The sequence below is a fragment of the Dromiciops gliroides genome, chromosome 1, assembly GCF_019393635.1.
Source record: "Dromiciops gliroides isolate mDroGli1 chromosome 1, mDroGli1.pri, whole genome shotgun sequence".
Lineage (NCBI taxonomy): Eukaryota > Metazoa > Chordata > Mammalia > Microbiotheria > Microbiotheriidae > Dromiciops > Dromiciops gliroides.
The window spans coordinates 435,592,687-435,610,064 of record NC_057861.1 but is presented as its reverse complement, the minus strand read 5'-3'; the positions used below and the strand labels follow the sequence as shown (position 1 = coordinate 435,610,064).

Sequence of the window (17,378 nt, the reverse complement as noted above, 5' to 3'; positions counted from 1 at the left end):
TGTTATCTAGTCATAAAAGTTAAGTTCAAATGCCACATCCTAGTTTCTGTGGTAGTAGTCTCTTGGATCAATCAATAATCATTTATGAAGCACCTACTACATTCCAGATATTGTGCTAGGCACTGAGGATACAAAGATAAAAACAAAGATGGTCCTTACCCTCAAGAAGCTTACATTTTAGCCTGGATGACACAGATTCCTGTTTTTTCATTATTAAATTTTATTTTTAATTTGTGGGATAAACAAGAATTTCCATAACAGTAAAACAAGAAGTACGATTGCACATGCAACTACAAATCTACTATGTACAACTTGCTTTCCTTTCACATATACAACAAAATTATCATGGACATTTCTTTTTTTCTGTCTCTCCCCCTACCCTAGAAATGGGTACCATTAAACACAAATGGGCTTATATATCTATATATAAAATATATGTAAAATTATTCTATAAATACTTCTATTTGTCAGTTTTTTCTCCGGATTCAGATAGTGTCTTTCTTCACATTTCCTTTATAGTTAATAAGTGATGGCTCTGTTTTGTTCTGCTCAGACCACAGCTTTGGCATTATGCTCACTTCTGGCCACCATATTTGAAGAAGGACATGGATAAATGGGAGCATGTCCATAAGAAAATAACAAAGAAGGATAGGTGACTTGACATCTTGTCCTATCATGATTAGTTTAAGGATCTGGGGACATTCAGCCAGGAAGAGAGAAGACAGTGGGGACATAATTTCAGTCTTCAAACATTTGGAGGGTTGTCACATGAAAGAAGTAATTATACACATATACATCCATACATATACACACATATAGAAAATTTTTCTTTCTCTTTAGTCCCAGAAAGGAGAAATAGAACCTGTGAAAGTTGTATGGAGGCAGTTTGCAGCTTACTAATAATTAGTAACTATTAATCATAATTATTATAGCAATATATTATATTGCAATACATAACAATTAAAATAATTTCTAATACTTAAAACTGTCCCCAGATGGAAAGGGCTGCTTTGGTAGGTTGTGGGTTTCCCGTTTCTAGAAGTCTTCTTACATAAACTGGATTACTACTTATTGGAAAGGGGAAATATTCTTTAGGTAGAGGTTGGACTAGATGACCATTAAGATCTCTTCCAGGGAACAGCTAGTTGGCGTAGTGGATAAAGCACTTACCCTGGATTTAGGAGGACCTGAGTTCAAATCTAACTTCAGACACTTGACACTTACTAGCTGTGTGATCCTGGGCAAGTCATTTAACCCTTATTGGCCTGCAAAAACAAAACAAAACAAAACGAAACAAAAAGATCTCTTCCAGTTTTAACATGGCTTTATTATGTTTCTTTATATTTTAAATTTGAAACCTCTATCAATTCTATAGCCATTGACTCTTCTAGCTTGACAGAGAAGTGTGGGAATGTCTCAAGTGAAATATATTCTCCAGACAAATTTAAATATTGCTTTTCCTATAGTATTTTTGCAAGAGTTGTCAGAGTGATAGAAAAATCCATTATTGCATATGACATTGAATACCTCTTTGCTGCCTGGTAGGCATATTAGTGATGACAAGCAAGTCAATGAACAGATAAATAAACCAGCCAAGGACAAAATTCAGTATTTAAATAAATGGTGGAAAATAGGGAAAGAGAAATTATAAACTAAACATTTTTGAGAGCAATCTGGAATTATGCCCAAAGAGTTATTAAACTGTCTATATTCTTTGGCCCAGCAATACTACCACTAGGTCTATTTCCAAAGATGATTAGGGAAAAAGGAAAAGAACCTATATGTTTTTATTTACTTTATTATTATTATTTGCAGGGAAATAAGGGTTAAGTTACTTGTCCAGGGTCACACAGCTAGTAAGTGTCAAGTATATGAGGCAGGATTTGAATTCAGGTCCTCCTGAATCCAGGGTCGGTGCTTTATCCACTGCACCACTTAGCTGCCCTTCTAAAGTAGATTTAAAAAATATAAAATGACCCACACTCCTTCATATGTGTATTTCAAAACATCAATCGCAATATACCAGTACCAATACATCAATACCAATCAGTATCCATATTTGAATACCAAATTGCTCTTTGATCTTTTGAAGCCCCTTCTTGTGGTTAGCACTCTATGCATGGTCCATTTTGTAGGTTCCCAGATTCTCATTCTAAGTCATTTGGGTTGAATCATTTGCATTTCCTAAGAAGGCTGGCTCTGGTTCATTGACTGGTTGGGGGAAATGGCTGCACCTGCCTGTGTGTGTGTATGATGAGCTGTCTTTGTTAAAGGAACATCGGAATGGGTTTGTAGAGGTTCCTGATGGGTTTCTACCTGTTCCAGAGGTTGTTGATTCATCTCTGTGGAGTGACCTCAGCTCAGATGCACAGGAGCTTGAAGCAGAATCCTGGAGTCTCCTGGTAGAGCCAGCATTTTGCAGCAAGCAGGAAAAAGATGTCATCAAAAGACAGGATGTCATTTTTGGTGAGCATTGTTGGATGTGTGTGGTGAGTGAGAACTAACCACTGCTGTTCAAGACCAGGTAGGAAGTAGATTCAGGTAACTCCATGACATAAGGTACTTGTAAATTCATTGTAAATTCATTTTGTTGTCAAGCCCTTTCAATCCTATCTGACTCTTCGTGACCCCGATTGTAGTTTTCTTGGCAAAGATACTGGAATGGTTTGCCATTTCTTTCTCTAAGTCATTTTACAGATGAGGAAACTAAGGTAAACAAGGTTACATAACTTGCCCAGGGTCATACAGCTAGTAAGTGTTTGAGGTGCCTGGCTCCAGGTGCCCAGTGCATTATGGCGCCACCTAGCTGCTCTCACCTCACTACTTCACACCTCATTACTTCAGAATAATTATTGAGAAGGCCCATCTGAAGAAAGGACAAGTCTGACACGTGGAATATTTTACAGAAATTCATTTAGATTCTTCAATTCTCATAATTAGGATAACTACAGCTGACAGAATGTTGCCAAGCAGAGTCCTTTAATCGCTCTGTTAGTTTCTAATAAATGCATGATTTGTCTCTCTGCAGATCCATGCTGAATATTTTATTCACTTAAGTACCTTTAACACTTTCACTGCAAATTTCCTTCAAGTCGTTAGTTTTCCTAATTAGTTCTTTTTTCATAGTGTGATGATAAACTTCCCTATGGTCCAGGCGACATTATCATAAATACTGAATTAGTGCAGATGAAAGCATTTTACTTTAGGTTAGGAAACTAAAAAAAGATGTTTTTAGGATCGTCTCATCTTCATAAGTAGGACTGTAGAATCTTTGTGCAAAACTGAATTTCTACTAAGCTTATATCAAATTCACACAGCTTATATAATGAAACAACCAAAGCTCAGGAATTTGTGCCTTTGACCCCTCTATTTATTTTGAATTATTATCTATTCTCTCTCATGGAATTTATTTTCCCCTGGAGGAAATGGAGTTTTGGTGAAAAACAAAGTCTAGAGCATAAAGAACAGGTCTGCTAGGGGCAGATAGGAAGGATATGCAGTGGTCTCCCAGCAAAATAGATTTATTATTTGGATACTGGCTTCAGGTCTGATACTTACAGGCTTATTGGGGTGTGACATAATGGATCCTGACATAATAAATCCAACATATACTTGTTCTTTTCTAATTCTGGAAGATCAGAATAATGTCATAGTATTAATTTTTTTGCTTTAAATTAAATGTTGGATCAATACTTATTTCTATTGCAGAAGCAAGTGCCTAATGTTTTATTGATGTATCACAATGTTTCTTGGCATAATGTTTGGGAATGTGGCACTAGTATACCCCACACAAATATTAAGCAGAGATTTCTGGGTAAGGTGGCTGTTTCTTCTCTTTTGTTACAGAGCTGATGCAAACTGAAATGCATCACATCCAGACCCTGCTCATCATGTCTGAAATATTTAGAAAAGGAATGAAGGAAGAACTCCAGCTTGACCACAGCACTGTGGATAAAATATTTCCCTGTTTAGATGAGTTACTAGAGACTCACAGGCATTTCTTCTATAGCATGAAGGAGAGGAGGCAGGAATCCTGTGAAGGCAGTGACAGAAATTTTGTCATCAACCGAATTGGGGATATCCTGGTGCAACAGGTAAAAATATTTTAAATGCCTTTGTGGGTAAAAAAAAATAACTATTTTTAGGCCATTAGTGGTTTTCACAGTTCTTATCCCTGTGAAGATATGGGATAGGTATATCCTTGTTGCTGGTTTGGAAGGCTGATGCTAGGATGCTTTGCTACTCCATTCTCTGGGAATGTCCTCTAGGAAATGCTTTAGTTTTCTTAACTCCATTCTCAATATTATCCTCACAACAAGTAACACATGTGGGCAAAACGCTTCAACAAGCTAGACAGAGAAATTACCAAAGTGATAGCTGTTCTAATAGTGTAATTAAAAGATGGGGATAAGAACATCATCATAGGATTTTGGACCTGGAAGGGATATTAGTAGATGGACCCTATTATTCAACCCCTTCATTTAACAGGTGAGAAAATTTAGAACTTGTTAGTGTCTAAAGAGTTGAAATGCTCCTGCAGGAACTCAACCGTACTGATGTTGTGATTTTTGCTATAAATTAAGTCAGAAGGTACAAAAGACTCCAGCTAAGTGGAACAGCTATGTACAAATTCTTTTAATAAAGGCAGCAGGTCCTGGTTTGCACAAATAATGAACTCCACTATGTGGTCCCATTGTTTGAATTCACACTATTAGAACTTATAGTTGTATGTAAAGTATGGTAATTGGTTCCACCTCAATGGAAAGAGGCTGAGTGAACTTGAAGAATGCAGTCGTTTCATGGGATTCATTATTCATCCTAATAAGGACAAAGGAATCGACAGAATTGCTTTCATCTGGTACTCAAAAGCAGCATCATTTTGGGGAATACTTGGTCATTCTAGTCTGTATGCTGTAACATTCACCATAAATATAAACCAACATACCTGGTAGTTGTTGTTCGGTCATTCCAGTTATGTCTGATGCTTCATAACTCCATTTGGGGTTTTCTTGGCAGAAATACTGAAGTGGGTTGCCATTTCCTTCTCCAGCTCATTTGACAGATGAGGAAACTGAGAAACAGGATGAAATGACTTGTCCAGGGTCACACAGCTAGGAAGTATCCAAGACCAGATTTGAACTCAGGTTTTCCAGCCCTCTATATACTGTACATATTACCTGCTCCTTTGAAATTAGAGGATCTGAATTAAAATTCTTCCTGTGATACTACCTGTGTGATCATGAGCAGATCTCATAACATCCCCTATGCCTCAGTTTCCTCAACTATAAAATGAGAGGGTTGAACTAACTGCCCTTTAAGGTGTATTAAGATCTTGAAAAGATCCTTCAAACTAAGGATTTACTTTGATACTAAATTACTTCAGTGAGGATAGAGAAGAAAAAAGCAAAACTATTCCAGAATACATGATTCAAATTCAAGAAATGAAAGAGGCTACAGCTGTTTAGTGGTGCCTTATCTGTACATCATGAGTATATTCTTTGAGGAAAAAAATTGAAAGATAGTGAATATAGTGAACACTGAACAACATCATTCAAAAATGATTATAAGTTAAATTTACTATATCTCAGTAGACAGGACGTAACTAGTTACCAATATAAAATCTATTTTATAGTTAACCCTCTATGTATAGTCAGATCATTAACTAGTTAGAGATAAAGTCACAATACCTTGGGCAAGTCACTTAATGATGATAGCTGGCCTTTATATAGTACTTTAAGGTTTACAAAGTGCTTTACAAATATCATGCTGTTTTTATCCTCACAAGACCTTCCTGGGAGGAAGATAAGAAAACTGTAAAAAAAAAACAAAAACAGAGTGCCTCAGTTAGTCACACAGCTATTAAGTGTCTAGAGCTGAATTTGAACTCAGATCTTCCTGATTCTAGGTCCAGCACTCTATCCACTATACCATATGAATGAATTTCCTAATATGCAAAAGGTGGGGAATCAACTAGATGACTAACTCTGGGCTAACTCTGGATCTGTAATCCTATGACCAAATTATAAGGAAAGATAAAAAATGAGAAGACATTGCTCTGCAGGATTACAGCAGCTGCAATCTGATCTATTGAATCCAAAAACTGGGGAATAGATAAAGGTAAAGACTCTATAACCATTTTTGAGTCATTAAACTGGAATAAGACAATATGAAAAGCAAGAACCATGAAACTGCTTCAGTCAGGAAAGATTTCACTTTTTTGCCAAATGGAAAGATGTAGAAACCAAAAGCACCACCAAGTTAGAGAACTTGGTCATTTACAAACTGTCATGGAAGATGCTATGAGCTTACCGCCTCAAAAATGGAAAAAAAATGCAGTAAAGGGAAAAGGAACTTCCAGAGAGATTGGTATATTATTCAAGCCAGATCATCTCAACTGCATGTGGAGATGAAACCAGTAGTACAGCAGTTAGATGCAGAATGGGTGTATTGCTTGTATTTTTATTGGAATCTATTTTCATTGCTTATGATAATGGAAATCCTACTACACTTGGTACTCTACCATTTCAGTAGTTGATGCAATATTTTGAGGAAATGGCAAGGGAACCTAAGAACATGAAATATATAAAAACAAAATAATAATATAAACAAATATAATAATATAGACAATTATGATAACCAATATAATAATATCATTATTGTTGTTGAGTCACTTTTCAGTCATAGCTGACTCTTTGTGACCTGATTTTGTGTTTTCTTGGTAAAGATGCTTGAGTGGTTTGCGATTTCCTTCTCTGCCTCATTTTACAGATGAGGAACAGAGTTAAGTGACTTGCTCAGGGTCGCACAGCTAGGAAGTGTCTGACATTGATTTGAACTCATGAAGATAAGTTTTCCTGACTCCAGGCCCAGTACTCTATCCCTTGTGGCAGCTAGCTACCATTAATAACAGCAATAACAGTAAGGATAATAATAGCTAGCATTTATAGAGTGCTTTAAGATTTCCAAAGGGCTTTACAAAAATCATCTCATTTGAGTCTCTCAACAATTCTAGGAGTTAAGTGCTATGATTATTCCATTTGACAGATGAGGAAATTGAAGCATTCAAAGGTTAAATGACTTGTCCAGAGTCACACAGCTGATGAGTATGGGAGGCTGGATGTGAACTTGGATCTTGCTAACTTCAGGCCCAGGGCTCTATCTACTGTACCATCTAGCCACTGCTATTTTCAGAAGAACTCTGCTCTGTAGGTAACACAAATTTAAAAGCACTTAGGGATACATTTTCAAGCTATCCCAAGAAGAAAAGACTTCAAAGGATCATAGGTGGTACTTTTGTAATCAGAAAAACAATAACTTCTTACTGACATTTTGGTTGATTTATACAGTTACAATTCAGGTTATTTTTTGAAAGTAGTAAACATTTTTTAATAATTCTGGATTCCAATTTTTTGGGGGGTTCCAATTTTTATCCCTCCTTCCCTCTCTTCCCTCCCCCCTCCATGAGGTGGTAAGCAATCAGATATAGGTTATACATGTATGATTATGTAAAACATTACCATATTAGTCATTTTATATAAGAAAACTTGAATAAAAGAAAAAAATTAAAGAAAATGAAAAATATCGTGCTTTAGTCTGTGTTCTATCAATATCAGTTCTTTCTTTGGAGGCGGATAGTATGTTTCATCAATAGTCCTTTGGGATTGTCTTAGATCACTGTATTGTTGAGAATAGTCACGTCATTCACAGTTCTTCATCAAACAATATTGCTGTCTCTGTGCACAATGTTCTCTTGGTTCTGCTCACTTCACTATACATCAATTCTTACAAGTCTTTCCAGGCCTTTCAGAAATCATCCTGCTTGTCATTTATTATAGAACAATAATATTCTATCACCCTCATATACCACAGCTTGTTTAGCCATTCCCCAATTGATGGACATTCCTGTGATTTCCAATTCTTAGCCACCACGAAAAAGAGCTGCTATAAATATTTTTGTACAAATAGGTCTTTTTCTCTTTTGGGGGATGTCTTTCGGATATAAACCTAGCAGTGGTATTGCTGGATCAAAGGGTATACACAGTTCTATAGCCCTTTTGACATAGTTCCAAATTGCTCTCCAGAGTGGTTGGATCTTCTCACAACTCCACTAACAGTGGATTAGCATCCCAGCTTTTCCACATCCCCTCCAATATCCAATATTTTCTGCTTTTGTCATATTTGCCACTCTGATAGGTGTGAAGTGATTCAGGTTATTCTTGATGAAAATTTGAGAAGGGAACAGACAGGCTCATCTTCTGCAGTAGATTTGTCTCTGGTTGCAGAAAGACAGAGCTACAGAGAATACACACATCTAATACTTATTTATATATTTGCCTATATAGAGACTACTCTATGATTTATCTAATTGTATCTGTCATCCTCTGGTATAATTCTGCTTACCTTGCTGAGTTGTTGTGAGGAGAGAATGAAATAATGTGTGTCAACTGTAGGTACTTTGTAAACTATAAAATGCCATTTGTTATCAAGGCAGATGTAAAAATAATTCTTGTTATTAAAATTTTATCATATACATGGTTTATCTTTGAGGAAAGCTTTCAGGTCTGTGTTTTGTTTGCATTTTGTCCTACCTAGTTAAATGATATCTACATCTACATATGTATAATTTTGAATTGGGGCATCTGTGTGGTGCAGTGGATAGAGCACTGGCCCTGGAGTCAAGAGGACCTGAGTTCAAATCTCACTTCATTAGCTGGTTGACCCCCAGGCAAGTCACTTCACCCAAATTGCCTTAAATATCCAGGGCCATCTCCAGTCATCCTGATATATATCTTGTCACTGGACCCAGATGGCTCTGGAGGAGAAAGTGAGGTTGGTGACTCTGCACAGCCCTCCCTCCCTTAAATCCAATTCACTGCAAATTATGACATCACCAACATGACATGGTCTTCTTTGAGAATGAAGGACAAACAACAACAATTTTGAATAATAAGTGTTATATCTGATGGGTTAATCTATAGAGAGAATAACTTTTAAAATGGCAGCATTTCCTCTAGAAATCACATAAAAGGCATTATTGAGGATATTTAATATTTATAGAGAGGCAATGAGGTGCAATCGACAAAATGAAGAGTTTGGAGACTGAGAACCTGAGTTTGAATCCCAGCTTTGGTACTTACCACCTATGTGATTTTGGTCAAATCCATAAATTTCTATCAGTCTCAGCTTCATCATCTCTAAAATGATGTGGCTAGACTGAATGACCTCTAAATGTCCTTGCAGCTCTAACTGTGAGGTACTATGATTTTATGACTGGAAAAAGGTGGTAAGTTGATCATGTACTAAGAATGAAAAGCAGTAGATATAATAATTTGTATTCATTGGCACCCTTGAGATATAAAGGACTGAGAAGGCCTTCAAGTTATTGGGTAGATCCCCAAGAATGTTTTTTGGAAAAGTATGGACAGTAATCATGCAGAATGAGAAGGTATGTAAAGAGCTTTCTCTGTAACCATGTTAAGGAATCAGTGAAGTCACAGCTCTATCAAATGCTCAAAGTATTGCCTATTGGAATAGATTTTATGTGAAATCACTACATCATGTTGCTTGCCAATGCTTGCTCTCAATATTTATTTATTCCAATTTCCAACTGAAATAATTTGAGAATTGGAGAAAACTTGAGTGGAGAAGTTTGTTTCTACAATTTCCATTGTTATATTATTATAATATTTATTTTCTTTATTTTAAAATTAAATCAAATTTTTATTATTATGTTTCTCTTTTCCTTTATTGTCTTAAGGGTGGGGTTTGTTTTCAGTATTGACTAGGGGTGGGGATAAGAACTGTACCTGTGATTCATTGATGTAGGAAGCTTCGAGGGGAGGAAACTCTTTCTAGCTATGCAGTTCAATACTTTTGGGGAGAACTTAGGACCTTAGTGAGTTCAGTGATTTGCCCACAGTCAGGATATGTCAGAGGTAGGTCTTAAATCAAGCTCTCCCTGGCTTCAAGACTTTCTCTGGTGACTCTATCTCGCCACATCTCTCAGTTTGGAAAGTTAACTTGATTTGTAAACCATTATTTAACTGTTGATTCCATTAGTTTTCAGAAGAAAATGCAAATACTATGAAGAAAATATATGGAGAATTTTGTAGTCATCATAAAGAAGCTGTCAGTCTCTTCAAAGAGTTGCAGCAGAATAAAAAGTTTCAGAATTTCATCAAAGTGAGTATCTTACAATCCTGATATGTGTCCAAATGAATTATTAGGTGGTAATCATGAATGATCACCACAGCCTGTGGGACTATTGGTGTATGTTTCCTCTATGGTCTCTCCAGCTCCCGCTTCCTCTGATATTTTTAGGGAAATGAGAAGGAAATAGGTTTGTGGCAAAGACGAAGGGGGAGGGTTTCTTTCCCTTTAATAGTGGATACTTTTTCCTCCCAATTTCCTTTGCTTATTTGGTTTATATCTGTAAAACTACTCATTTTCTCCACCTCTGAGTACATCTGTAATCCCAGCTTATAGTACAGAAGAGCTAATATATACCTCTTCTCCATCTGCATGCACAGTCCCAAACAGTAAAATGTTTTCTCAGAAAGATCAAGCAAGTGTATGACGCTGGGGGATGGTGGCATTTGACAATTGAGTGGAGAAGGCCAGCTAATCTTGACTTTTTTCCTGCTCTCTTCATAGACTGTATTTAGCACAGTAAGCTACAAGGCAAGTAGACTTTTTCCTTCAACCTTTTCCTCCCTTCTCTAACACATTGAAGGGTCGAGCAGTACGGCCCAATGGAAAGAACACTGTATTTGGAGTCAGAGACCCTGGGTTTAAATCCTGGATGTCTAACCTTACCTCTATGACTTTGTGCAAGTCATTAACTATTATTAGCTTCACTTTCCTTATTTGTAAAATAATCAAGTTTCACTAGATGACCTCTAAGACTCCATGCAGTTCTAAATCTATTGTCTTGTGAGAGCATGATGAGCTTCCTGAGGTTTTTAAAGGAAAACCTTCCCTTATAGTAGATGAAGTGTATATGCATAGCCAAAAACACAATAAGCTCAGGATGAACCCTGCCTCTAATTTCTCATTTTTCTTTAATTAAAATTTACTCAGATGTTAGAGCTATACCAAAATTTAACAGGAAATAAGATTCGGTGACACTCAAAATGTAAATTTCATTTTTGTTTTTTCTTATCTTCTTAATGCTCTGTCTCTTTTCAATACTTTAAAATCGTTAAAAATCTGCAGGCTCCAACTCAAATATATGATTACATGAAATTATTCTGGGTCAAATGAAGAACTAACCATAAAAATTATGCATGGCTATACACCACTGATTTTAGGAATTTGCACTTTTGTTACTTGAATTAAAAATACAGCAGACTAAATTAAAACCTCCCAAATTCCTAGTGAATGAATGAAAAACATTTATTAAGCACTTCTTGTTGTTCAGTTGTTTTCAGTTGTGTCTTACTCTTCATGACCCCATCTGGAATTTTCTTGGCAGAGTTACTGGAGTGGTTTGCCCTTTCCTTCTCCAGATCATTTTACAGATGAGAAGACTGAGGCAAACAGCATTAAGTGACTTGCCCAGGATTACATAGCTAGTTAGTGTCTAAGGCCAGATTTGAACTCAAGCAGATGAGCCTTACTGACTCTTGGCCAGGCATTCTATCTACTGTGCCTCCTAGTTGCCCACTTATTGTGTACTATGCTAAGTGGTGGAGACACAAATACAAAAAAAATGAGACAGAATTCCCTCAAAGAGCTTACATTCTAATGGGGGAGAAAAAATATAGATAGAGTCAAGTAGTAGACAGAGAAAGGAGTCCTGGCCTGGGATATCACAAGAATGGTAAGTTAGAGCATTCTATGAATACAGTCCTTAAAAATCAAGATAATGCATCCAAGTCAAATGTTTATCTCTGTTATAGTGGATTTCTTGTATTGTTGAACTCAAAATTTGGAGATTAATTTTAAAAATCCAGTTTGTGCTTTAAATGAATTTATGTATATTTTCAGCTACGAAATAGTAACCTTTTGGCTCGACGACGTGGAATTCCAGAGTGTATTCTATTGGTCACTCAACGCATCACAAAATACCCAGTTTTAGTAGAAAGGATACTACAGTACTCTAAGGGTAAGTGGCAAGCTCTGCAGGGAAATGTTTGCCCTTCTTATTTACATCCTCTGAAATTTTATTGCATCTTGAAAGCATGCAAATTGCTGCTGTCTCTGGTCCACAATCATTTGCAAAATATAGAGTATAAAAGCCTACAATTTGGTTTGAGTAAGGCAAGTGTTTGGGGATTAATGAGCTGAGCCAACATTCCAAACACCCCCAATTTGACCACACCAGCCTCTGTCCCCCAGGAGTCCAGTGCTCATTCCCACTGACCTTGGTTTTCCCCACCAAGTTTACCCTTGCATCTGGTTTGCCTTAATCCTCCTCTTTCCTCTATCCCTGCCCACTCTCCAGTTATGAAACCATTCTTTTCCTTCCACTGTTGCCAAAGCTCAGCTCTCCCACATACTTAAATGTTAGGTGGAGAGCTGTTGTTATGACAAACCAGTTCAAAGAATCATGGGCATGAGTAGAATGCTTAAATTTCTACTTCAGGTCAGCCACTTCATTGGTGGAGGGGTAATCCTTCCATACCTCAGGATGTCTTCATGGGTTTTTGTGGCCAAAAAGAGAACCCCTCAAAACAAAACCATTCCAAGAAACCCCTAAACCAAAACCCTTATCACCCAGTGACCAGACTTCTAGTTCAAGCTGGGGAGTCACTCGGTTGGTTGATTCATAGACAAGAGTCCATTGCTGGGTCCTTGCTGTCTGATAGAGCAAGGTGTGAGAAAATAATAGGATTTGGTACATGCCCAGGGCCCCCACCTGAAGATTGTTTTGGAATTGATTGAATTGGATGAGACTGACAGAGACTGACTGAGAACCGACTCAAGGTTGATTAAATCAAGACCACACCTGGCCAGCCCTAAGTGGGGGTGTTGTTCTCAGCGGCTGTGGACTACAACATCAACATGATACCACCTTCAACCAATCAGCTTGAAGAATGACCCCTTCCGGGGAGGGAGACAGGAAGTAGGAAGGGAGGTTGGTGCCTTAGCTCTAGGCTCTTTTCATTCTGGGACTTCAGGTTGGTGGTAGAGAGAGGAAAGGAGATAGGCTTTTCTTTCTTTACTGTACTCCATGTGTTCTCTTTACTTTTTAATAAATGCTTAATGCCAAAAACTGGTGTTGACATTTCTACCTTATAAAGTAAACCTTAGCTAGTTCTCCCCGCACACTGGGGGTAGAAACAAGGCTACCACAAATTAGATTTTAAATGCCACAAAGTAGAGTACAGGACTTGAGTAGAATCCATCCCCTCTTTCTGGATACTTACATTTGTATTCCCAGTGCTTAGCATAGTACTTGACTCATGGAAAGAGCTTAAAAATACGTGTTGCCTTGCCTCTGTTCTTCCCTTTGTCTCCTTCTCAGGCTCCTTGAATGAATCAACCACCAACAAAGCATATGTTTTGCATGATTTCACATGTATAATTGATATCATATTGCTTCCTTTCTTGATGAGGGAGGGAGGGAGAATATTTGGAACTTGATTTAAAAAAGTTTAAATGATAATATTTTTTTAAAAGAAAGTAAAAGCAATCAATGATTATGAAATGTCTGTTATATACCAGATGTGGTGCTAGGTACTGGGATACAAAGACAAAAATTATAATTCAGCAAGGAAAGGAAAAGCACTCAAGGAGTTTTCATTCTACTGGGGAACATTGTAGAGTGTGTGTGGTACAATGAATTGGCTTTGGAGTCTGAGGGTCTGAGTTCAAATCCCACCTCTATCACTTGCTACCTACTATGAGACCTTGGATTGGCCTCTTAACCTATCTGGTCCTGAGCTTCCTCATCTTACAAATGAATAGGTTGGCCTTTAGATGACCTTTAAGGCCCCTTCCAGATTGATATCTTTGAGCCTAGCTTCATAAGTCCAACTTAAATGCTATACTCTCTATGCCATGAAACCTTCCCTGAAAGATTCTCCTTTCTCACTTCAAGAAACTCCCCCACCCCCCAGCCTCCTATAGCACTTAACACTTCCCTAATGTACTTTTTTTTTTTTTTAGTGAGGCAATTGGGGTTAAGTGACTTGCCCAGGGTCACACAGCTAGTAAGTGTTAAGTGTCTGAGGCCGGATTTGAACTCAGGTACTCCTGACTCCAGGGCCGGTGCTCTATCCACTGCGCCACCTAGATGCCCCCCTAATGTACTTTTATAATGCCATGTTACAAATTCCGCAAGGTCCTGGACCATATTCTTTTTGTCCCTTAGGTCTCCCCCATCTTTCGGCACAGTGTCCTTCACACAATGGGTATTTAATGAATATTTATTGGATGTGTAATACTACTGTTGACATTGTGAGGCATGATAATTAGCATCTATACTGTGGGAAGCACATACATGTAAAAGACCAGATGTTGTGTATGCTCAGAATTCTATCTTGACAGTGGCAGATCACCACAGGCCCCAGAAGTTTACTTCTCTATTCAGTCCTTCCCTTTTTTTTTGCTCTTTTCCAATAACACAATATGAACAATAACTTCCTAATCTGACAACTTAAAGGTTTACAAAGCTGGTGATGCTAATATCTTGTGATGGAGAAAGGATTCCCTCAGGTAGTAGGAGAGACAGGTGACTTCAAATTAGAGGAAGGCAAGTTTAATTCATGTGGAAGGACAGAGAGTTGTAGTAGAAGCTTATTGGGAAGGAAGTAGCAGGAAATACAATTTAAAAAGGTGCCAGATTGTGAACGTCCTTGAACCACTTTGAACTCGACTGGGCAAGAAATAGGAAGCTGCTGAGGATCTCAACAGATTAGAATGCTGGGTAGCATTCCTTTTGAGTCAACTCAGCAATATTTATTTAGGGCCTGCTGTGTTTAAGGCACAGTGCTGGGTGATAGAGAATAAACATAAAAAAAAAACCCCTGCGGATAACTCCTGCTTTTAAGGAATCTGTAATATACTGGGTGATATAATATGCAAACAGATCAATGTTGGGTTAAGGTAGATAAGGCCTGCCTGCCCATTTCAGTAGAATGATATCTGGAAGAAACAATTAACCATTTATTTACAAAGGGTAGCACAAGGGATAAGTACCAGGCCTGAAGTCAGGAAGACTCATCTTCCTGAGTTCAAATCACCTTGGACATTTACTAGCTTTGTGGTCTTGTGCAAGTCACTTAATCCTGTTGGCCTCAGTTTCCTCATCTGTAAAATGAGTTAGAGAAAGAAAAAACAAACCACTTTAATATCTTTGTCAAGAGGGGCAGCTAGGTGGGGCAGTGGATAGAGCACCAGCCCTGGATTCAGGCAGACCTGAGTTCAAATCCAGACTCAGATACTTGACACTTACTAGCTGTGTGACCCTGGGCAAGTCACTTAACTCCAATTGCCTCACAAAAAAACCCCCAAACAAAAACAAAAACAAAAACAAAGCACATAGCCATAATATCTTTGCCAAGAAAACTCCAAATGGGGTCATGAAGTGTTACACATGACTGAAATGACTGAACAACAACAAATTATAAAGGTGGGTCAAACCAAAGCAACCTATAATTCATGAACCGGCAGTTACAACTCTAATAGCACCTCACAGGACTCACAGGAGGGAAACACTTTTTAACCAATAAAATATTCCATAAATGTGACTCATTGTTATTAGTAATAATAATAGAAATTGACCAGTGGTATGTCTGATCTATACTACCTTATGTTGAACCTAGACAGACATGTTAATGCTGAGAATTAAAAATAGACAAGATTTGGAAAGGTGGAAGAGGGGGCCCTAAAATCTATTTTCCATTTTATCAAGCAGTTGTATAGTTCTAATCTTTGTATTATTGACTTCAAAAACCTTTGTAGGGGGGCAGCTAGGTGGCACAGTGGATAGAGCACTGGCCCTGGAGTCAGGAGTACCTGAGTTCAAATCCGGCCTCAGACACTTAACACTTACTAGTTGTGTCACCCTGGGCAAGTCACTTAACACCAATTGCCTCACTTAAAAAACCAAAAAACAAAAAACCTTTGTAGGTATCTATTTTATAATATTATATATTTATATAATATATATTTTATAATATTTTATGTTTTTTATTTTTAAGTTAACTATGACAATCTTTCAAAATATTATTTTTAAAGTTCTTATGATTCCATCTGGGATCCAACATATTAACAAGGGACTTTAAATGAGTTTGCTATATACATTGTGCAAACATACTTATCAGATAATGTATTGAATTAGATTAAAAATACTGGAGAACAATGTTTTTCCTCAGACAGAGATGATTAATTTTAGTGTCTATTTTTGGCTTCATACAGAAGGGACCGAAGAACACAAAGACTTGTGTAAAGCTCTTTGCTTAATTAAGGACATGATTGCAGCAGTGGATTTAAAAGTCAACGAGTATGAGAAAAAGCAAAAATGGCTCGAGATCCTGAGTAAAATAGAAAACAAAACTTACACAAAGCTCAAAAATGGCCACGTTTTCAGGAAGCAAGCTCTGATAAGCAAAGAAAGGACCCTGTTGTATGATGGTCTAGTTTATTGGAAGACTGCCACTGGGCGATTCAAAGGTAAATTGTCTTTGCACACCAATTCCTTGAACTTTTCTCACACTTGTTATTAATTTAGCAGAAGGCTGAATTTTGAAATGAAAAATGTCACCTGTTCATGTGTGGCCACATAATGCCTGGTGCAGTTTTAATTGTGTTTGTATGGAAGATCAAGTAAATAGTCAGATGTCACCAATGGGAGATCTATGTATGGTGGTTTGTTTTCCCAACTGATAACTTTAATATTTAGCTTCCTAAGCAGAGTCACATTTTATGTATTTGTAAGTAGATGAGAAACTTAAACAGAAGTTGGGATCTGCGTTGATGGGACAGGTGCCCCCACAAATGAAATCTTGTTTCTTTCAGATTGTTGAAAGAATTATGTGTTAGGAATTAGAGGAACAGAAATCTGGCTAATTGTTGGCACAAGAGTATTTTTTGTTTAGCCAAGTGTTCTTTGGTAATTTTTTTTCATAAATTAAATAAGCAATTTTTATAAACAATCACACTCAAATTTGCACTTTGTTTTGAAAAAATAACTTGTGGTAATGATTTATACCCCTGAAAAGCTTAGCTGGGAAACAGAAGTAGGCTTTGCCTTACTTAGTTGATGTCTACTAGGAATGTGACATGCATAGTTTAAAGTGAAGCTTTCCATTGATGTTTTAAATTTAAAATTCAGTTTATTTTTGTTGAGATAAAAATTAATTGTATTTCAACATAGTACCCATTTATCCAGTATTTGTTGCTTTTTACAAAGCTATAGTGTTTTTTAAATT

The 17,378-nt window shown here is 37.2% G+C and overlaps 1 protein-coding gene across 1 annotated transcript in view; it reads left to right on the top strand.

Annotated features, from left to right (window-relative positions):
• Positions 1 to 17,378, top strand: part of ARHGEF28 (Rho guanine nucleotide exchange factor 28) — a 392,384-nt gene that overhangs the window by 297,500 nt on the left and 77,506 nt on the right. Inside the window, exons 23-27 of the mRNA XM_043976410.1 lie at positions 2,326 to 2,466; positions 3,847 to 4,094; positions 10,060 to 10,182; positions 11,989 to 12,106; positions 16,366 to 16,620. Coding sequence (XP_043832345.1) covers positions 2,326 to 2,466; positions 3,847 to 4,094; positions 10,060 to 10,182; positions 11,989 to 12,106; positions 16,366 to 16,620 — 885 coding nt within the window. The remainder of the gene's footprint in view (positions 1 to 2,325; positions 2,467 to 3,846; positions 4,095 to 10,059; positions 10,183 to 11,988; positions 12,107 to 16,365; positions 16,621 to 17,378) is intronic.